At 49.2% G+C, this 23516-nt stretch overlaps 3 protein-coding genes across 4 annotated transcripts in view; all 3 read left to right on the top strand.

The window, feature by feature from the left end:
* LOC135378827 (uncharacterized) overlaps window positions 1–5786 on the top strand; it is a 38483-nt gene extending 32697 nt beyond the window's left edge. The window contains exons 7-8 of one of the 2 annotated variants that reach the window (XM_064611932.1): window positions 3539–3619; window positions 5366–5786. In XM_064611932.1, the coding sequence (XP_064468002.1) occupies window positions 3539–3571 (33 nt within the window). In that variant the 3' untranslated portion in view covers window positions 3572–3619; window positions 5366–5786. The remainder of the gene's footprint in view (window positions 1–3538; window positions 3620–5365) is intronic. The other variant, XM_064611933.1, reaches the window with a different exon arrangement.
* A 4864-nt stretch (window positions 5787–10650) lies between these two features.
* LOC135391024 (uncharacterized) lies at window positions 10651–11109 on the top strand. Its single transcript, XM_064621102.1, has one exon. The coding sequence runs from the start codon at window positions 10651–10653 to the stop codon at window positions 11107–11109; it is 459 nt and encodes a 152-aa protein (XP_064477172.1).
* Window positions 11110–11583: 474 nt separating this feature from the next.
* LOC135391034 (uncharacterized) lies at window positions 11584–12933 on the top strand. The gene has a single exon (XM_064621112.1). It carries the CDS (start codon window positions 11584–11586, stop codon window positions 12931–12933), a length of 1350 nt encoding a protein of 449 aa, XP_064477182.1.
* Window positions 12934–23516: the final 10583 nt, after the last annotated feature.

Below are 23516 nucleotides of genomic sequence, written 5' to 3' on the forward strand. Positions count from 1 at the left end.
AGAATCGTGAGATGAAAAAAAAAAAAAAGAAAAACGCCTTTCTTCTTCGCCGGGTGGGACCTCACTGACCACCTGAATCGATCAGTCCAAGCATAGCAGGAGGTCGTTTGAGGTGACCAATCCGGAGGCATCTCAGCATTTTTGCGCAACGGTTGAATACCGTTAGTTTTGTGTTGGGGGTCCAAGTGACAGGATGTTTTTCATCCCACCATGATAAAAATTCTGCGTTTTACTACACCTTTAATAGAATAATAACATTATTAGTTAACATAGCAAATAATTAATATTAATATAATATTAAGATTTCAGTTGCCTCGTACATTGTTAAAAATGCTTGCGTGGAGAGGAAAAAAAATACTGTCTATGAGCTTACAGAAAGTAAGATATTCGAGTCACGACCGAAAGCCCGTATAACTGGGTCGTGGAACAGAAATATCCCCAGAGATAGGCGTCACGATGCAGCGCGTCACTCTCTATCTGCAGTGTGAGATCTCAGAATGTGAGAGCGTGTCTCAGACACATGCAGGGCAGGGACAGGCGTCGTGGAGTGGTGCTTTCTCCCGCGGGTGTGGTACGACCGAAAGAAAATACGTACAGCCTCTAGACGGTTCTACTCAGTGGAGTTTCCGGATATGTCATTCCCAGAATTGCGGGACAGCTCCTCTTAAAGGTGGCTTAACCTGTGTACTCATCGCCCTCCACTGAAGCTAAGCATTTCGTGTAGTTTCCATAGAATATCCGTTAGCATTGAGGGTTTAGAAAAAGTGTCCACACTTAGGGGTGCATCTAGGCTTGATGCATGTTCCCATTTCGGAGCCATTGCATTGCATTTTTTTTTTTTGTTCATTTACTACACGCATGCCCTCGGTGTTGTTGCCTAGCAGATGTGGCAGATGGCGTTAAAAGTTCCCTTTCTTATCTCACCTCATCGTCCTTCCCCGAATTTTTCCTCCTCAGATACCCTCGTGCAAGTCTGTCAATTTGGCTTTCTTGCATGGTTATCTGCTATCCTGCGAAGCCAGTTTTCTGTGTCGTGTTCCTGAATTCTGGTCATGTCAACTGGAGTTCTCAGCCTGGCGCAGCCGAATGTCCCCATCAGGGTAGAATTGCCATGATGAGGGTATGTCACACTGTGCTCACTCCGGGATGGGACAGACACCCCTACCGACACCCCTAATGTCCCAAAACCTCACAACTCACGAAAAAAAAAGTAATTCCGGCGGGGCACACCCCCACCTCACCTCCGAGCTTAATATTCTGCGAATATTTCCTGCATCTGTCTGAAATCTTTGTCGCGACTGCTTCTAGTTGCAACTCACTAAGGGCCAGGTCGCACGCGCTAGCAGTGCTTTCAAGACGCCTGGAAAGGCAATACAAGGAGACACCTGTCAATTCAGTTAAGGCTCTTGACAGCACTAAAATGCACCCTGAATAGTTTAGCCACAGGCGGTGGTAACGGTGTGATTGCGGTTCGCAAGTTCGCGTCTGTTAGATAACGCCAGGTGGTCGATGTCATTCGCCGTCCTAACCTGCAGCATTTTCCCCAGTGCTCCCTCTACGTGGAAATATGCTCCGAATTACGTTAATGTTAGGTTCGTTACGCAATGGAGTCACATGTTCTAGAGTACAGGTCTTCAACTCAAACTGAGTCGTGGGCCGCACTGGCCTGGCCGACACCACGGCGGGTCGCAGATAGTGAACGTGCACAAAAACTGCATCTGATTTCGGGGATCGCGTCGCCGAGCACGAGTGCCGTAGCGGCAACGTTCTCAACTGTCCTTACTATGAGGCAGAACTCGTTCTCCCGGCGATACATAGATGCCATTGGCTACCTATATGATCCTATCGTCTAGAAGAGAAGCAAGAAGGAAATATGCAGCAGAACAGACAATATCGACTTTATTACAGCCAAATGCGGGAGGCTATGCAACTCGGAATAAACTATACCCGAACGAGGTTACAGGAGGACACGCTCCTAATGATGCTGTGACGACACTTGAGGCCTCTTCTTCCTCACCAGATTTCCTACGTTCACTTGTAGGTTGACCGCAGTTGCAATTCTCAACTGCGCTCGAAGATGGTCGTCAGAGATCTGGAACCTTAGCTTAGTCTTGTTGGTATTCATTTTGAAAATAATTGCTCGCATACGGATGTGCTTCCAAACATCGACAGAACATGTCGGACATCGGACAGGGAAACGTTTCCCATCTACGTATTTGTAGAACTCGGGAGTGCCAATTTCGTAAAAATTTTGTCACATTGTGAAATTGCACTGGAGATCTATTAGTTTCACCTCGAGCTCGGGCTTAACGTCTTCTGGAAGAACAGGAAAGGGGTCGGTGAACAGTTTAAACATCACCTCGAGGACCTCAAAGTCATGAAATCTTGACATGAACTCACGTCGCAGCACCGACACTACCGACCAGTATGTGCGAAGCGTTTCCCCAGTCTAGCAGTCAATGGCTTTTAGACAAGGAAAGTGGATGATGTCCTTCGACCTTAGCTCTTTCTCCCAGAGTTCCTGCTTTCTCACAAAACATTTGACGCTCTCGTACATCTCTTATCAAGTGAGCTCTCCCCTGGAGCCCAGTATTCAGTATGTTCAGGTGGTTAGTTATGTGGACCAGAAACGCGAATTCACGTAACCATTCGCGGTTGGCCATTTCAGCGCACTTCTTGCTCTTGTCGTGAAGAAATTCCGTGATTTTGTCCCGAAGATCGAAGAAACGTTGAAGTACTTTCCCCTGCTGACCTCTGTATGATAAGGCAGGTCTTTGTACCCGGCATGCACGCTTTGAAGGAAATCAGCAAACAGATGATCATTCAAGCCTCTCAACCTCTCGAAGTTAACGGTATTGGCGACAACGTTCATGACCTTAAACTTAACTACGACGCAGAACAGTGCCTCTTGATGTAGGACACAGTGAATTGCTGGAAGTTTCGTGGGCACGCCTTCCTCTGCAAGGGTTTCTCGAAGGCGGGCTACCAGACCTAGACTGCGACCCACTACTGAAGGTAGTTTACAACACGTCACTGTGTGCTTATCACATTGTACAATGATTTTAAACACGACCTGAGAAAGCACAGAGCGTCGAGGGTGGTATTCCCCAGTTCGGAGCGAGCTTTTGTGCAAATACTGGCTGCCGAACTGAAGGCACATTCAGCTTATGCGCTAGAGGAAACGACAGTCAGCAAATATCTGTACGCGGGTGTAGGCAGTGGTCGTCCTCTGCCACCTCCAGTCATAAAAACTACCATTTCCTTATGAAGGAGTTTGATTTTCCTGGCATATTGGCCATCCGGAAATCCCGGGATTTTCCGGAAAAAATCACGGGACTTCGGGACTTGAAAAATTGGCCGGGATCCCGGGGTTTCGGGATATACCGTTTCACAACCCTAACCATGCCGCTGGCAAGGGAGGCATAACGGAATGGCGAGTTCCTTGACATAGTCCTCAGTTCTGGTTGTGTCGGGGAAGCTGCTTTGTGTAATTTGCCACACACACTTGTTTGATAAATGTCCTCGTTCCAATAAACAGCAGTCTGGGGTCCTCTCCGTTAAATGGCCGTAGCATCAGCTCATCTTCGCCTTCGGCAACAACGCTGGACGCACACCCGACATAAGTTGCTTCAATTCGCTATTTCTGATGAAATGATATGTTGTCTGGCATGACGCGTCTGCTCGCCAGAGCCTTGCATTGACAAACAAAAAACAACAAAGCGAAAAGTGTTTGGCTGAAAACTTTCTACCTGATCATTAGACGTACAGCTTGGCAAAGAAGTTTACGAGACACTCGGGTGCAGCATATCTCCAGATGCACGAATAGACGGTCCCCCGTTTCTTAGTCGACCTCTCCCTAATCGCTAACAGGGTGCCGCTGCGAAGGAGAATTACGTTAGTGCTGTGTTCCTTCCTTCCTTTTGTTCCTTTTGTCCGGAGCTGTACATATGGTTACTGCGTAGGGATCCTAAACGCGATGTTCAGAAATTCCTTGTCAAGCTACATACTTGTAGAGATACTCGCCTAAATTTCCTTTTATATTCATTTTCATTTCATTTATATTCACAAGGTATGCGGGGCTTCGGTAACACAGGAAATACACCGGTCGCGGAAGAACACTAATCTGCTAATTGCTGTACCGCGTCTGGGTACGTGCCCTAATGGGTGAAAGAAACGGCTACGAAAATCGTCGAGGGCGAGGAGGACGTGGACCGGCCCCTGCAAATTTATTTTCTATGCCTTGCCTGAAAATGGCAGCGAAGGAAAATAAAAAAGGCAAGCAGGCAGTAATTAATTGGTTTTGATTTACACATTTTTGTCATGGCTGGTCGCGACGAGCGCAAAAGGATGTAGTTCATTGGTGTAGTTCATTGGTGTTATGATGTAGTTCATTGGTGGATGAGGGATTGGAAGAGTGTGATTTGCGCTCCACTGCGATCAGCCACATGAAAAAGATGTAAACCGAAACCAAATACTGCAGAAAATCACCCGCTTCCGTGGCAGATTTTTCTCTAAAAGGTGTCCACTGAAGGTCCCAATAGAGGCAGTACCCATTTTAATGCTTAATGCTGTTTTTTCACAAAACTCATTTGAATTTTTATTTAAATATCGTGCGCCTCCCAGTCATTCACACGGTACGCAGCCAGCACGTGGCATCGGATTTGAATCGATGGTATTAGACACTTGTAAAAAAGAAAGTTCTCCGATTGGTGCACCCCTTCGCGAATTATTTAGCCCGGGCATCTAACTGAAACACGCTGTATACGCAGTAAAGGTGACAGACGAGATGCATGACGATGAAGCCTGACCATCTGCGTAACAAGAACAGAGGCATAACGTAACAACACAACACGAGGTCGGGGGGGTGACGGAACTAGTTGCCATAGTCGGCCACACTGAGGTAGGCAACGCCATGACTACCGGAGAGAGGATGGCGCGTGCTGAGCCGACTGTAACTGCTGAGATTTGTCCTAAAGGGTACCCAGGGAAAACGCCTAGACAGCAGAGCTGGGGCCTGGACTGGATCCCGGGTCACCTCTCAGTTTGGGCTTCGAATGAATTTTTTTGTTACCTTACGCCTCTGTTGTCGTTATGCCCAAGCTCAGGCTCTGTCGTCGTGCTTCGGATTCAGCACTTCCACGCCTCGCAACAAGGACTGAATCAAAGTTGCAGTTTCTCTTCGCTCTTTTCTCAGTGCCTCTGTATGAAGCGAGATATGCCTAGGGGCGCCACTCCGACTAAACAGTTAAATGGGTGGTGTCATACAACGATACCCCACACCCCTCGACCCTACTTCATCCTAAAAATGAGGTTGTTTCGCGGTATGATGAGTCTCACTTTTTCTTTCCTTTTCTCTTCCTTCCAGTAACGACCCTGGGTTTGGACGAAACTTCACCGAACAGAGCAACGTGTTTATTCAGGAATACACGCCCACTTGCACGAGTGCTTCTGCAGCTTGGCCTCACTTGTTTTTCACTATATATTTTTGTATTTGGTAGTGGCGCTGCGAATCGGCCGTGGCTAAGACCGCCGTACAGATGGAAACAACACAGTAGGAAGGAGTGGGGGTTGGTATATGCATCCTGGGTGAACTTCATGGGGAACAGTGTCGACATTCGTCGGTCGCAAAACCCAGGGGAACGCCAGCCGGCGCAGGCGGAGGTAGGACCCGAACCTGCTACCTTCAGGACCACCTTGGCTACCACGAACCAACAAATGATCTTACCCAATCGGATATGTCGCTCGTCCCATTGAAGTTTGTGTAGTAATAAAAGACCTTTAGCACATCGTGCGTACATTGCCTTTGCGTACGCAGCGGTATATGTTGAGCTGCAATGACGGGTGTGCTTATCATCGTATCCAATGCATGATGGGGGTCCCTCAAAAGAACGATAGCTCGAGTCGTCGCTCACTGCGAACGATGCGGATTCGCCATGAACTACAGGGGAAAGCTAAGTCTCCGCCTCAGTTTCCGTTAATCAATAAAACATTTTAGACGTCGACGCTTCCTTCAGTAGCAGTTGCCCATTCAGCTTGCATTTGTGGTTGCCTATTAGGGGGACAGGAACGTCCAGGCTGTCACGTGATAATGGAAGACGAGTGTGCCTACATTGGCAGTCACCTGTACACCTCTATGCGCTAACATGTGCTATGATGTAGATGTTTGTTCCGCACCTTATCAGTAAAGAGGCATGGGCGTGTGCATGCCTTAGCTCCCCAGTTCGGTGAACACGAAAATAAACGAGGAAAAGAAAAAAAATAATGTTGTTTACTTCTTGCTTTGATAGGTGTAAAACTAGTAAAACGAAGTGGTGGTACACGATATTGTTGATGATGATGATTGCAGTTTTTATGGCGCACGAGCAGGCTACAGTGCGCCAAAACAGTGATGTGTGTGACTTCACCGCTCAAAAACTTCAAAAACTTCACCGTTCAATGAACATCAAATTATCTCTGAATGTGAGATGTAAACCACAGTAAAAGGAAAGTCACTTATAAAACATTTAAATATCCAACGTCTCTAAAAAAGTTGAAAGTTCTCTTGTAGGGTTAAAATGGTTCATCCCCAAGCAATATAGCAGGGTGAAAAGGCTCTTGATATTGATAGAATTCTTTAAAATGACGACGAGAGTGATTTTTTGTGTAATGGACATGTGATTAGAATGTGCACCACAGAGAGTTGCTCCCACAGCATGTGCATTGGGGAGGCTCACCTCCACGCAGAAAAAAACATGCGTGATGTAAGCATGTCCAAGCCCTAACCGAGTGAAAATTACTTCATGAAAGCGGTTTACCGAATTGTTTGTGTGATTCCCTATGGTACCTCAAACATCATAACTGATAACGAAGAGGCGAGTGCCTCGTGTCCTCGTTTGTTCGTATCATTGTCATTCGCACACCAGCGCTCTCGGACAAAGAGCAACGCAACATCACGTGACTTAGAAAAATCCCCCAGAGCGCGTTCCTATAGCGGACTTTTGCGTCCCGATTGACACACCCATCATTCTAGCGCACTATAGTAATGGATAGCGTTGATGGTTCCCATAACAGAAGGAAAACTTAGCGCAGTATGGAGAACCACCAACGCTATCTCCTATGTATGCAAACCAGATAGGGCACGGTGCACTAAAAGACTCTGATAGCGAGTTTTTTGTACATCGGAAAGAGTCTACGAAAAAGGAAGGGTATGCGACAAAGGAAGCTATCCAGTCGAGACAAGCAATGCGATATCGCCCACGTAGAAGCAGGGCCAGTGGCTTATCCAAATGCTTTCGGAAAGGCTGTCGTGAACACCTACTGATGTACTAAAACCCCTAATAGGGCATTTTAGAGAGCCACCAGACGCGTCCCGACTCTCGCTTCCCATAAACACCAGCCAATCAGATTGTGATAGGTTGAGTAGCGGAGGAGAATACGGTACGGCAAGCGAACAAGTTTTAACCAACTACTGAAGTGTCAGACGGCAAATACATGAATGACATTCGTTTCGTGTCACACGGTGAAACCAAATGGCGATACATGCTTTTCCCTCTCGGTTTTCCCTCTCGCACCGAGTGTGCGCCCTCGCAGTAGACAGGTAGCAAAAACAACAACGATAAACCGTTTGAAGAAATTAAAAGTTGTACCCCAATATTTTATCACAAATTTTATAGCTTTTGACGCGAAGAAAGGAAGGCTTGACACTCTTTTTGGAAGAAATACCCAGTCGCTACGTTGCCAAGCAAGGTGCACATCAGCTTCTTAGTTGTCTTCGCTTGTGGTACTTAGCCAATTAAGTGTCTTTGAAAAGGCACATGTTTTGTGAGGCACTTTAATACTTTGCTAGTTTCGAGCAAATACATAAAAATATAACTAATGTACCTTGTAAGAAATTGGACGACGATAACGTGTCCCCGATCACCTGTCAGGTGTTCCTGGCACCTGCGCGCGTGTTCGATTTTGGCTTTTTGCTTTATGACGGCCCACCATTTCCACATTCTCTTCGGGGATGGTCCCGGCCACATCGAGCAAACAAACAGCTCTTTCTATCGTTGAAGTAGTTCTTTTCTACACGAATTTTGGTGCCGAAACCCGGGAGCCCCGGTCTTTCCTGGAACCCACTCTGGAACCCACTTCTCTCTCGGGAACCCAAGTCTCTTCTGGAATATTAGCGAAAGAGCTCTTCAACGATGGACCGCCTTCGAAAACTACGTGCCCCGGTTCGGTCACGAATTACGAAGCTGGCTGATGAAATCAAGGAAATTCTCAGTGCTGAATGCCCTTCACGTCCAGACCTCGTGTTGAAGCTTTCTCTCCTTACCGCGAAGGCCACCGTACTCGCAGGTATGGACAGCGAAATAGCGGCACTTGTCCACGATCAAGAGATTGATGCTGAGGCGCAAGGATGCGATCAGTACCTGGAAACTATCGCTCAGGCAACACTCAGTGCCAATCGACACCTCTCGCAATGCGTCGTACAGTTGCCTTCAAGCGCCCATGAAAGGCCATCCATCTCTAACGGAACAGTGGCCCCACGTCCTCCCGCAACCGGGCCACGCTTGCCCAAACTTCAGATTGACTCGTTTGCGGGAGAGTTATCAGCATGGCAATCGTTCTGGGATCAATTCAACTCCGGTGTGCACGAGAATTCGTCTCTGTCGGCGATAGCAAAAGTTCAATATCTGCGTTCGCTTGTGAAGGGAAAGGCTGAACTGGCAATAAAGGGACTCGACTTGACTGCGGAGAATTATCCGGCAGCCATCAGTATCTTAAACCAACAGTTCGGCAATCGGGATCGACTCATCACAGAGCATATGGGACAGCTTTTAGAACTCCCTCATGTAAGATCATCTGACGACGTGACGAAGCTCCGCTGTCTTCATGACACTGTAATAGTACGGATGCGGAATTTGAAGAGCTTACAAGTTCCCGAGAGCGCTTACAGCATAGTACTTATGACGGCGCTGCTACGAAAACTCCCACCGGACATGGAGCTAGAGTATTATCGGCATCACGCGCAACAGCTATCTGGAACCGTGGCCAGGCACGTAGCAACTGAATCACGAGAGGTTCCTCCGGCAGCCGACACCGGTACTCTTGACTCTCTAATTTCCTTCCTTCAGCGAGAAATAGAGCACCGAGAACGAATGGTGCCACGGAAAAGGGAAGCTCCATCCCATCAGGCGGACTCTCTTTCATTTTGCCCTACCCCTAAAATCGCTTCTGCCGCAGCGCTCAATACCATCGCTGACTCGACAATTCGAGAGCGAAAGCCCTTTCCGTGTCTCCTTTGTGGATCCAACGATCATTCCGTTGCAAATTGCGTTATCACCTACACCCCAGAGCAAAAGCTTGTAAAATTGCGACAAGTGGGATGTTTCAAGTGTGGCAAACCACGGCATCTGGCTAAAGACTGTCGCACCGCCAAGCGACTTTCCTGTACCGGCAAACACTTGACATCCTTGTGTTGCAAGCTACGCATGCATCATCGGTGGATTACGTACATCAGAGTGGGTTCCAAGGTCAGCATGACTTACCGCCCCCACCTCTTGGGAATCCCTTGCATGACGGCGCCGCCACCTCCATCAACGTTTCTAGTGTTCACAATGGCTCAGTCATCCTACTTCAAACGGCAAGATCATGGGTCGCAGCCCCGCGTTCCCTAAGAGAAAGCTCATCCGTATATTGCTTGATGGAGGAAGCCAGCGGACGTTCATCCGCAAGGATGTTTCAGCACAGCTACGATGCCCCACAGCAGGTCACGAACAGCTTGCTATCTTCGCACTAGGACGCCGTGCAAACGCCGAAACCTTGTCTCGCCGGGTGCGAATGTCACTGACGCCACTTTTGGCCCACGACCATCTGGAAATAGAGGCCATTGAGTTCCAAGATATGTGTATGGTAAACCTTCCAATTCCAGAAACCGCCATCACTGACCAACTCGTTGAATCTGGTATTCCCGTTGCGGACGATATTGCCTCTCGACTCGACATACCTGGCATCTCATTGCTAATAGGCTGTGATTACTACTGGCACGTCGTCACCGACCAAGTGAAGAAATTGTGTGACGGTTTCGTGGCCGTAGAAACAATCTTCGGCTGGGTACTACAAGGTCCCCAACCAGGAGAGCTCAAACTTTCACGTCCACCCCCATTGGATACACATCTTCTACACGTTCAAGCTCAGGACGTAACTATAACCAAAGAACTACAAAAATTCTGGGACATTGAGCATCTCGGGATCAAGGACGATAACTCCCCCCTGAGAACGGGCGACAATCCGATAGTGCAACGATTTTCCGAGTCTGCGCCACTCAGTGACCATCGTTACACAGTCCGACTTCCTTGGAGAGGTGATGTGCAACTCCTAGGCGATAACAAGGAAGTAGCCCTGAAGCGTCTGGCTATCCTCACCCGCACTCTCCGAAGAGATAAAACACTTCTCCAAACGTATGACACGACTATCCGGCAGTATCTGGAACATCATCACGCAGAAAGGGTTACCGATGCATCAACTGATGCACCTCAGGCTTATTACATGCCCCACCACGCGGTCATACGCGAATATCGTGAAACTACCAAAGTCCGAATTGTTTTCGACATAAGCTCCAAAGCACCCAGAGCACAATGATTGAATGACATCCTCGAACCCGGTCCTAATCTCAACCCCGACATGCTGAAGCTATTACTCACTTTTCGCTTACACAGAATCGCAATCATAGCCGACATTGAGAAGGCTTTCCTTCAAATTCTTCTGGACGTTCAGGACCGAGACTTCCTTCGTTTCTTCTGGTATGAAACCACTCCGTCCGTAGAAGGTCAGTTGCCCCGACTCGAAATATGGCGCATGACACGCGTTCCCTTTGGCGCTACGAGTAGCACTTTCCTTTTAGCTGCCACTATACATCATCATCTGCAGCACCAGGAGGCTACTTATCCATGGACGACAAGTCGACTGAAAGCACGGTTCTATGTTGATGATCTCGTCACTGGCGCCGAGGATACCCAGGAAGCCATGAAACTTTTCCGGGAGACTCTTCAGATCTTTGAAGCTGCAAGCATGCCAGTCCGGAAATGGCTCACAAACAGTCCCACGCTCAGGCTACACGCGAGTGTCAACGGTATCTGCTAAGGTGTTGGGCATCACTTGGCATACCGGTCGGGATGACCTGTCATGCTCTCTCTCTTCCATTTCGGAGTTCCTCAAGTCCAGTCAATGTACGAAGCGCCACGTCTTACGCAGTGTCTCCCGGCTTTTTGATCCCTTCGGTTTTTTGGCGCCCTAACACCCAAGATTCTCTTCCAAAGTCTCTGGGAAGAAAAAACACCATGGGACGCTACCCTCACGACTGCAAGTTCAATCGTATGGAACACCTGGTGCTCAGAGCTCAACCAACTTACGTCGTTTGCGCTCCCACGTATTCTCAACCCGGATAGCCCCGACCGTGTCTCAACTTTCTCGCTGCATGCCTTTTGCGATGCCAGCCCGCATGCGTATGGGACGGTTGTGTACTTTCGCAACCCAAAGACTTGCCGTGTCACCTTCGTCGTTGCCAAATCGCGAGTGGCCCCTTTGAAACGCCAGAGCCTTCCCAGGCTAGAGCTAATGGCAGCCGTCCTTGCAGCCCGATTGCTCAAGACCGTCGCAGATGCATTCTCAATCGTGCGCGACAACTGCAACGCCTGGACAGATTCTATGATTGCCCTTTCCTGGATTCGGACAGCACCTTCACGCGTAACACCTTTCGTAAGCCATCGTGTCTTAGATATTCAGCGACACATTCCCCCTCATCTGTGGAGACACTGTCCTGGATGCGAAAAGGCAATCATAGAATCAAGTATGATCACGTACACCCACGTAAACCAGATGCACACCGGGGTTCAAGGCATCCTCGCTCAACTGCGTGAGAGGTTTTGGATCATACGTGGACGTCAAGCAGTCAAAAGAGTCATATATGCGTGTGTCGTCTGCCGCCGGTTCGGGAGTAAGGCCACACGCCAAGCCACGGCTTCGCTTCCTCCAGATCGTCCCTCCAGAAGCGAACCCCTTCAGGTCACGGGGCTTGATTTCGCCGGCCCGATCTATTATCGTACTGATCGCTCGAGCACCACTCCGAAGTCATATATCGTCCTATTTACATGTGCTGTCACTCGCGCCGTGCATCTAGAATTGGCATCCTCAATGACCACACACGATTTTCTACAAGCCTTCAGACGCTTCATCGCTCGTAGATCGATACCTGCCAAAGTGTACTCTGACAACTTCCGGACATTCAAGCGGGCCTCCACGGACCTTGCCGAACTTGGCCGGCTCATCCATGCCGAACCCGTCCAGCGCTACTGCGCAGTTTACAATATCCAATGGGTATTCATCGCCGAGCGCGCAGCCTGGTGGGGCGGGTTCTGGGAACGGCTGGTGAGATCAGTCAAAGACGCCCTGCGCAAGACTTTAGGACGTAGCTCACTGACGTTCGAGCAGCTGACAACCATCCTCACTGAAATTGAGGCCACGATCAATTCGCGCCCACTGACATACCTCTCCGACGATCCCAGAGACCTTTCACCACTCTGTCCATCTCACTTTCTGGTTGGAAGGCGCCTGACTCTCCTACCTGAGCATCCTCAGACCAGCAGTACTACTGATGAAACCCGTTCCTCGCTTATCGAGAAGGCAGATCTCCGACGGGTGATGCTGGCGAGCTTTTGGCGCAGGTGGACCCGCGACTACATATGCGAGCTGCCTTCCGCTCATCGCTTCCAGTGCAGCAATATCGTACCCTTCAAGGTGGGCGAGCTAGTGCTCCTGTCCTCCAAACCACAAGGAAGAGCAGTGTGGCCACTTGCACGCATCTCTGAGGTACAGCCAGGACGCGACGGAGTCATCCGAGCGTGCAAGGTAGTACTTCCCAACGGATCAGAAATACGTCGTCCCGTCCAGAACCTCCACAAGCTTTAACTGGAGCTGGTACCTGCGGCCTCGATTGTCTCAGCTTCTCATCTTCGCCCGGGGGGTGTAAGAGATTGGACGACGATAACGTGTCCCCGATCACCTGTCAGGTGTTCCTGGCATCTGCGCGCGTGTTCGATTTTGGCTTTTTCCTTTATGACGGCCCACCATTTCCACATTCTCTTCGGGGATGGTCCCGGCCACATCGAGCAAATAAACCGCTCTTTCTACCGTTGAAGTAGTTCTTTTCTACATACCTATTCATATGTTTGACCGTGGGGCCTTAATGATAGACACTGACATCACTTGTGAATGACATTCTGTTTCTTCGTGTAGCCCATTGTAAGACAAACGAATGATATTCGGTGGGACTGTCATTCGCTGGGAATGCCATTCGGTTTGCCGTGTGACAGGAGTAAAGGAAGGCTGATAACCCAGGCCGTAAGTAATCGTGAGCAAAAACTTGACCCTGTCACTGCCGTACACCATTACGTCACCATTACGTACACCATTACGTCAAAATTGATCGATAGCTGACCACGTACAGGCGCTGCCGGTTGAAAGCGAATCCCGGCAGCGTTTTGCCGACATTTTATCACAGAAGGCCTCTGACAAATTTCTCTGAGCTCATCACAGATATTTAATTTGGCACAACTCTGCAATGGTAGGGTAGCACTCTCCTTTGTTTCCGTGTCTTGTTTTCGACCTGCAGGGTGTTTCACCTAAGGTAAACAAAAATCATACTTAAAAATCCACTGGTGTGAGTACCATATGGTCGATACTATTTATATCGGGGAGTTTTTTCGCGCGACTTCTGAGCACTTTTATGAAATTTAATTTGCGAAAAATGGAATGGAAGTCCAGCTCAGTATTTTTTTGCTAAACACGTCGGATTTTTACCCAATTGTAGTGTAAAATACATTCCCTACAGCTTTGGTTATAGCTGGAAAAAAATCGCGAAAAATGTCGTTTCGTGGCGCGCATATTGTCGGAAGAGTTCATTTCTCCATTAATTTAATGCAAAGTGTTGCGAAAGAAACCCCTTCGCCCGCCCCTTCCTGTTTCCTTTCCGCTGTTCTTTCGGATAACTTTTCCTTGCCACCGTGCTGCCATTATCATCAAAAGCTTGGAAAAGGGAAACAACAACAACAACTTTATTTTCGGCCTTGGAGAGTGGGGAGTTTCATCGCAACAGGCGATACTCTACCCCAGTGCTTGGTGGAATGGGGGGAATAAAATAACGAGCCCCTTTACAATAACGATCGAAGTCCGATGGTGTCCAGAAATGTCAGAAGAGCTTTGAGCGCAGAGCGTTGCTGGGTTGGATTGGGCCAGGGACCAAGCAATTTCGGTAGGGAGAAAGGGCGAGAGTCCAGCTGACGAAGAGACTCGGAGAGTGTGGTTCGGGAAGGTTCGTAGTGAGGGCAATGAAGAAGAATGTGCTCCAGATCCTCAAGAGCACCACAGTGGCAGCAGGTGGGAGAATCAATTTGTCTCAAGCGGTAACGCCACTGAGCAGTAAAGGCCACATCGAGGCGCATGCGGTGGATTAATGCAGCATGCTGACGAGATGTGTTTCGTGGCATGCGGAAAGCGAGCATGGGATCAACTCTGTTCAACATAGAGGGGGGAAGAATGTCGGTTGTCCGTTGGCCGGAAGCCAGGGGTGTCACTAGACGTCGCAGAATTGAACGGCGGTCTGCTCTGAGCAGAACAATACGGGTCCGGTTCCGAGACGAGAGTGCTGCTTCTGCGGCGCTGTCGGCCTGCTCGTTCCCCACGACACCACAATGGGCTGGAACCCACTGGAGAACTAGCCTGTGGCTTGCGGCGTAGATAGTGTGGTAAGCCATTAACACGTCTGTGACTAGGGGTGCGGATGGGCCTCGTATGCCGGAAGTTTCAGTTGCTTGAAGTGCAGATTTGGAGTCTGTAAAGACTGCCCATTCCCGGGGTGGAAAATCAGCGATGTGTTGTAGAAAGAAAAGGATGGCATAGAGTTCCGCAGCTGTGGAGGAGGTTGGATGTGAAAGGCGTCTTCCGTGCACGATGCCTTCGGATGGAATGACGAAGGCTGAGGCGGACTTGTTGTTTCGGGATGCGCCATCAGTATATGCTGCCGTAAACGTAGAAAACTTCTCGTCTATTAGAGCATGAAAATGGGCTCGGAGGACTTGAGGGGGGACCTGATCTCTTCTTTGCAGAAGGTTTGGGAGGCGTACAAAAGTGGGCGGTACCGGGAGAGACCAGGGGGCTTCCGGCGGTATAGTGTCCTTAGTTATGAAGCCCGTGAGAGTCTGGCGTGTCCTCTGCGCTACTCGATAGAAGTCGCTTCCAGGGCGGTATCGAATTTTCCTGAGTAGCGGGTGGCGGGGAATGTGAGCACGCAAACGGAGGTAGTGCCGAGCCGTTTCCCGTTCACGGAGAACTTCAATCGGGAGCTCACCAGCTTCAGCCAGTACTTGTCGTGTTTCAGCCATTCTTGGAACTCCGAGGCATCGACGAAGGCTTCGAGCAAACAGGGACCGAAGCGTATTTAATGAAGTTGTTGATATCCTGTGCAGAATAGGAAGGCTGTAAAGCACAGTTGCCCTCACCAATGCCGCGTGAACCGCGAGCAGGGAACGCTGATCAGAGCCCCATCCTGGGCCAGAAAGATGTTGGATTGCGGGGAGCCATCGCTGCACTTTAGTTTCAAGGTGTTTAATGTGCCGAGCCCAGCGCAAGTCCGAGTCGATTACCACGCCAAGGAAGCGGTGAAAGCGTACTGGTTCTAGCTTCTTTAAGCCAAGCCAAAGTGGGAAATTGGCCATAGCTTTACGCGTGAAAGGGAGCTCGACACACTTTTCGGGTGAAAGGTCCATCCCGAGGTGCGTCAGGTACGTATGGATATTGTTTAAAGCGAGCTGCAGGCGGCGCTGGAGAGCCGGGCGTGATTTTCCTACTGTCCAAAGGGCGACGTCATCTGCATACACGGAGAACGACACTTTGCGAGGAATTACTGATTGTAGGCCGGCCATCACCACGTTAAAGAGTGTCGGGCTGAGAATGCTTCCTTGGGGGACTCCTTGGGGAACAGGATGCTGAGGGCTTTGGCCTTGGGACGTACGGACAGCGACAGTTCGGTTCGTAAGGAAGTCTTGGAGCCAGATGAAGAGCCGACCGGATACTCCAAACGAGCGCAGGGCATGTAGCACACAAATGTGCGAGACGGTATCATAGGCGCGCTTGATGTCGAGGAAGACCGATCGGACGATCCGTCGATGGGCTCGAGCATGTTGAACTGTAGAGACTAGGTCGAGAACTGGATCCATGGAGCTTCGGTGGCGACGAAATCCAGCCATTTCGTGAGGGAACGCACGTCGTTTTTCGAGGGAAAGGGAAGATGAAAAGGCAGGTACGTAGCCTCCTCGCATCACTTGTTTAGGGGATCTAAGGCAATTTGTGGTCGTCGAGACGACGACTTTCGCAATTTTTTACTGCTTTTACCATTGTAGTAGTCAATGTATTTTGCAACAGAATAGGGTCATAGAACCAGCGTTCACTCCCTATTTCGGTAGAAAACGTGAGGCTGAATTGGCAAATGTTTATTAGGAGGATTCAATTTCTCGCGAATTAAATTGAATAAGAGGGCTCAGAAGTCATGACAAGATCTTTTCCGAGATAAATAGTGTTATCCCCATAGTACTGAGACAAGTAGATGTTTTTAATACGATTTTTTTTTCACGTTCGGTGAAGCACTCTCTATATGAGACAGTGGTACAAAGAACAAAAATCGTGGTCGATCCATCGGTGGATCCGATGAAAATGCGTTATAGCAATAAAATTTGAAAACCCTTTGGGAACTCCCCTTCACAGCGCTATACAACCCTTCAACGACCCTTCACAAACCCTAGTGCAAGACAGCATTCGCAGCCCAACAAGCCCAACGAGACTTCCGGGCTTACTCCGATTCAGCTTGGTGGAGCAGTTTCGCAGCCCAGTTTCGCAGCCCACTTTCGCCGCCGCCGCTCCTTCGCGCAGCTTTCATAACCCATGGAGGTCCTGCGCGGACAGTGGGCTAATCAGGGAAACAATCAGGCAGGAAATGGACAAAGAACGGCGGGCGCGAAAATTGATCGTGGCTCAAAAGCCTGGAAAACGGTTGAATGGCTCAGGGATAGCCGAAGCGCTGCAAGGTAGAAATGACGGAGTATGTGGAGAATACAGAGGTCTTGACCTGCCACACAACCCAGACTACATATGGGAAGGATGCAACTAGGAGACGGGCGAAAAAAAAGGGAGGTGACGGTACCTTCTTTAAAAAGACTTTAGAAGTTAAGAGGGTGAACACGGAGTGTAAGGAATATGTATGGTTGCAAGTTTTTTTTAAAAAAACGGTATATATATATATATATATATATATATAGATAGGGGAGAAAAGACACCAGAGACTGAAGTAGGGAGTAGGGGAAGTTATTTATTAAGCTGGCATTTAAACTAAGGGTCTGGGGAAGTCTACGTTTCGGCGGAAGCTCCGCCTTCTTCGGGACTGAGACGAAAATCTATGTACAAGGTCTTTTAAAAGGTTACAAAAGTGTCGTCACAGTTGGTACAATTCCACTGCGAGGCAGTCGTCAGTGAGTCATGTTCTGGAAGATTCTGGAAGGTTCCTGGGTCATCGGCCGGGGAGATTACGTGTCAGAGTCTTGGGTCGCGCTCGTTGAAAACCTGTTGTCCGGGGTGTTCTTAGAGTCATTGTGTCCAGCTGTAAAGAAAAGAAGAAAAGAGGCAGTGGGCACTCCGAGGACATACAGAAAAAAAGTTATCCGGATATGCTTCTTACAGTTGATAGCACTCCTTTATCCTCATTTATTAGAGATTGGAATTTGTAGATCAAGTACGATTCGCGTTGCTCTCTGCAGCGATCGGATGTGAAATTTGACTCTAAAATAAAAAGTGCGACGTTATTAATGGAATGACCGGGTCGACTAAAATTTCTCGCCATTTTAGTCGACCCGGTCATTCCATTAATAACGTCGCACTTTTTATTTTAGAGTCAAATTTCACATCCGATCGCTGCAGAGAGCAACGCGAATCGTACTTGATCTACAAATTCCAATCTCTAATAAATGAGGATAAAGGAGTGCTATCAACTGTAAGAAGCATATCCGGATAACTTTTTTTCTGTATGTCCTCGGAGTGCCCGCTGCCTCTTTTCTTCTTTTCTTTACAGCTGGACACAATGACTCTAAGAACACCCCGGACAACAGGTTTTCAACGAGCGCGACCCAAGACTCTGACACGTAATCTCCCCGGCCGATGACCCAGGAACCTTCCAGAATCTTCCAGAACATGACTCACTGACGACTGCCTCGCAGTGGAATTGTACCAACTGTGACGACACTTTTGTAACCTTTTAAAAGACCTTGTACATAGATTTTCGTCTCAGTCCCGAAGAAGGCGGAGCTTCCGCCGAAACGTAGACTTCCCCAGACCCTTAGTTTAAATGCCAGCTTAATAAATAACTTCCCCTACTCCCTACTTCAGTCTCTGGTGTCTTTTCTCCCCTATCTATATTCAACATCCTGGTCGTTCGAACCTAAATTTTGTAGCGTATATATATATATATATATATATATATATATATTATATTCTATCTATGGACAGGAACGGGAGCAGCAGAACATAACGAAGGACAATGGCCTGTCTGTCGGCGACATTAAACACTAGACATATCCCTGTTTATAAACAAATGATGGCATCCAGGGAACATACACGAGCGAAGAGAGATGGGGTGGATCCCCAAATAGTAACGAAGAAATAGGAGCATTACCCGAGATGCAAAGCAGAAACGGCACAATTGGTTCAAAGGAAAATGAAGAAAACGGGAGCAAAGTGGTTGACAGAGATAAACAGCAAAGACTGCTCGGAAAAAAATTGCAAGTATATCAAGGTACAAGATAAAAAGACTGATAAGCAACAGGACTATCTAACCAGTGAGGATGGGGTGAGGTTGGAAGGCCAGTGGGCGCTAAAACACATTAAAGAACTGATCGCATCGGTTTTCGGGGCAGAGGTCGAGGAAACCATAGCCGAATACAGAACGGAAATGGAAGAAGCGGAACTGGGAGCGATCTCAGTTACGGAGGGCTGTCAGAGGCTCTCAGACAGGGCTCTCAGGACGATCCCAATAGGTACAGCGGCTGGACCTGACAAAATTCCTATTAAGCTAATAAGGCAACTCGGACCTGAGAGCAAGAATGCACTGAGGGGGATAGTGAGCAACACATTGACGAGCGGGAATATACTACCTGAATGGGGCAGGGTATGGTTACTTTAATCTATAAAGGCAAGGGTGAGAGAGACAGCGTCAAGTCGTATAGGCCAATAACAGCAACATCGGTCGTCTACAGGGCCGCGATGCAGGTCTTGAAGGGCAGAATCCAAAATTGGCTGGAGGACAATCGAATATATGGGAGAGTTACAAAATGGTTTCCGGAGGGGGCGGAGACTGGAGGATCACCTGCTTGTATTGACACAATGCATCGAAATTGCGCAAAAGGAACGACGACCACTATGGCTCAGTTTTCTAGTCACGAAGGGGGCATACGACTCGGTGGTTCATTCCATCCTATGGAATACTATGCCAGAGAAGGCTGGAATGGACAGTGGTATGATAAACCTTTTGAGGCAGATATATCAGGATAGTTCCGTAGGAGTGGAATGGGAAGGACAGTATGTAAGAAACATCAAGGTAAAAAGGGGTTTCAAACAGAGGTGCTCCTTGACACCAATTCTTTTTATGCTTTATATTAGCGGTATTGAGCGAGAGCTAGAAGGCAACGGTTTGGGCTTTAACCTGAGCTACGGAATGGGGACACAACGAACGAGCCAAAAGGTCCCGGGTTGCAGAGCCTCATACAAATATGCGGAAAGGGTGGAGAAGCCCTGGGATTAAAGTTCGGTACTGAAAAGTCGGGCACTACGATGTATGAAGTGCAAGGCGCAGGGGAGACCCCTCCACATACAGGGTACAGAAATTAAGGACGTACAGAAATACAGATATCTGGGGGTACGGTTTGCGGACGGACAAAATTGCCTGAGAGAACACGAGGGGGAGGCTATGAAGAAAGTCACGAGGAATGCGTCAGATATGAAAAAGCCAGAGCACTCTGGGTATACAGTCGATATGAAGCAATACGGATAGTATCGAAGGGGGTAATGGTACCGGGTGGGACTTTTGGGAACGCGGTCCTAAGCATAAATGCGGGTATAATACATTTCTCGGAGGCTCGACAAAGGGGAGTAGTGCGACTAGCGCCTAGGGCGCATGGGAGAACACCCAATGATGAAGTGGCGGGTGATATGGGCTGGTCGACGTTCGAAAGCAAGGAAGCACTAAGTAAAATATCATAAGAAAATCTGGTTATAACATTGGGGGGGGGGGATATGTTTATTGACCAAAAAAAAAAGAAGACGAGGAAAGGTTAGTCATGCATAGGCCGACTTGATATTTCTTCCATAAAAAGAAAAAAAAACACACAGACAGACAGACACACAAAAGGGCTGTTGGAATTAGAGGAGCGAGAAAGGAGTAGTCCGTTGGTGTCGGCTACCAGATCACAACTGGCCCGAGGATGTTTATTTACTCGAGCCACGGAGCAGGCGCTGGATGTCAGGGACTGGCGATGCGGCTGCTACAGGGCTCCCCCCCCCCCCATAGCGACCTGCCGGGGGCAGGGTCCAGGCCCCAGAGAGTCCGACGCCCCCAGGCTCCTCTGTGGGCCCCTTATCCGTGGCTGGTCCCTCCTCAGGTGAGTTTCTATTACAACCCTGGTTGCCCTCAGCCGCGTTAGACTGCCATCTCCCATATTGTCTTTCTTCTCATGTAACCTTCACCTTCGTGAGATGTATGTCTGATCCTAATTTTAATCATGCAGCCCCCGACCGCCAGCTCCTGCGTGACAGCCCCCATTCAAGGCCCCATGGAGTCCGATGCCCTCCAGGCTCTTCTGTGGGCCCCTTATCCATGGCTGGTCACTCCTCAGGTGAGTTTCTATTACGACCCTGGTTCCCCCCACCCGCGTTAGACTTTCATCTCCCCAATTGTCTTTCTTGTCATGTAACTTTCACGTTAGTGAGATGTGTGTCTGATCCTAATCTTAATCACGCATCCCCCGAGCCCTACCTCCAGCGTGACAGCCACGGTTTCCAGGCCCTAGGGAGTGTGACGCCCTCAGGATTCACCCTGGGCCCTTTTGCCGTGGCTGGACCCTCCTCAGGTGAGTCTCTAGGACAGCCCTGCGTTACAGACAGACAGCTGTGGACAGACAGCTCAGCGGCGTTAGAACGCCATCTCCCCTATTGTCCTTCTTCTCATGATTCTTTCACTTTGGTGAGCTGCATGTCTGGTCCTAATCTTAATCATGCAGCCTCCGAGCCCCAGCTTTTGCGTGACAACCCCCCATTCCAGGCCCCAAGGAGTCAGACGCCCTCATGCTCCTCTGTGGTCCCCTTATCCGTGACCTATCGGGAATAGATATGTAGGCAAGACATCCGAAGGTTTTGAAGTACTTCACCGTCTGAGGTCTCTTTGTGCCATTAAAGAAGGTAAATGGGTAAAGACATTGTTTAAAGAACTTGGGTTCTGCAAATACGGTCCGGAGAACTTTGAAATCAAGAGTGACAATCAAGCGGCCATAAGACTAATCGAAAATCCAGTACAGCATCAAAGGTTCAAACATATCGCCCTCAAATATCTATTCGCTAGACATGAAGTCGAAAGCGGTGATTTTTTCATTTCCTACCTATGTACAGAAGACATGATAGCCGACAGCTTGACGAAGCCTGTACGCAATATCAAGAACGTTATATGTGCAAATGGATGTGGACTTCAACTCCCACCAACCTAGATTCAGTCTACGAAACTTCGAAGGTTGTTCAACGTGAAGGGGGGTATGTTGGTTGCACGTTGTCAACCATGTTGTTGTTGTTGTTGCTCCTCAAGCGGGATGGCGCTTATCCGCTAGGGAGATTGGCCAGGACTACTGAGGTGCGGTCAACAGGATGTTAAAAAAGAGTTAGAATCGATTAGAGGTGGAGATGAATGACATGATACTATGGAGAACAGCGCGGTCCCTAACGCCATTATGGGAGGCTCCAAGGGATAGCAGAGATGTCAGGGAGAGCTGAGCACCGATGGAGAGAAGAGGGGGGACGAGAAGGCGACGACGAATGGTGACGTAGGAGGGGCAATCGAGAAAGAAGTGATGGACAGTCTCGGCTTGTCCGCAGTGCGGGCACGCAGGTGCCGATTCGAGGCCAGCACGGTGAAGATAGAAGTTCAATGGGAGGGAGAGGCACCGAGCACGCGTTACAGAAGTTTCGAACTCACGGCAGCCACAATGCTCAGGATTCCAACGGAATAAGAGGTGTTCATAGCCAGGACGTGGAGGGCGACGCCGCGCGAGTGAAAGGAAGCGTCTGTAGCGCGCCCGGACGATGTCAGCTATTGGAGGAAGGACATCCAGGATTGGCCCAGAGAGTGCCATATTAGCCAGGGTGTCAGCGGCTTCGTTGAGCGGGAGACCGCGGTGACCAGGAATCCAGGTGACAAGGAGGTGGGAGATGTGGCTAGGTGCAAAAGCAACTAAGGTGGCGAGCAAGGGGCTTGTAGGGCTCTCAAGGGAGGAAATCACAGAAAGAGAGTCAGAGAGGAGGAGCACCATTTTGAAAGCGATGGGAACCCTCATCAGCGCTAGGAGCATGGCTAGAAACTCACTGTGAAAGACCGGTGTGTAGTCCGGGAGGCGGACGGGACTGTGCAAGTCGAGCTGCGGAATGACAATGCCAACTCCCGCCCGTTCCTCAGAGACAGATGCGCCCGTGGCGATGACCAGGTGATTGGGAAACTGAGACATGTGAGTGTCAAGCTCTGCTTTCAAATAAGTGAGAGGGGCATGTTTGGCATCCGAATGAAAGATGCTGAGAACCTGGACAGAGGCTGGCGCGGGAGGCACAACCGGCTGGGGGACATGGGCAAGCGAAACGTTCAGGGGCGACAGGAGAGATTGGGCAAATAGCAACTGGGGAATATTGGATCTGCGCCACCGCCTGCTAGTCCAGGAACCCAAATCTCTGAACGATTCAATGTGGTGAGAAGCAAGAGGGCTCTGCGCCAGAGACAGGAAAGTGCTCACTGTTAAAAGATGAAAGCGGGCTTTCAATGGGAGCCCACCCGCCTCAAGATACAGGGCGTCGTTAGCAGTATACCTGGGAAGGCCGAGACACATGCGGAGCGCCTTCCTCTCTAAGACGAGCAGCTTGCTTATCCGGTAGTCTGGGAGATGAGAGAAAAGGATACAGCCATATTCGAGGATGGGACGGACATAGCAACAATAGACATAAAGGAGGGCATTCCTGCGCATACCAACACGACCGCTGGAACAACGCTGGATGCAACCCAGTGCCGCGGAGGCTCTTCGGCTGATGTGGTCAATGTGGCGGCCCCAATCCATCCTGTGATCATACCACACACCCAGATACTTCAGAGACTCAGGTTGGTCGATGCGATCGTTGCCTATCAAAAAATTGAAGCTGGGCACCACACC

Source organism: Ornithodoros turicata, chromosome 1 (assembly GCF_037126465.1).
Source record: "Ornithodoros turicata isolate Travis chromosome 1, ASM3712646v1, whole genome shotgun sequence".
NCBI classification, from domain to species: Eukaryota; Metazoa; Arthropoda; class Arachnida; order Ixodida; family Argasidae; genus Ornithodoros; species Ornithodoros turicata.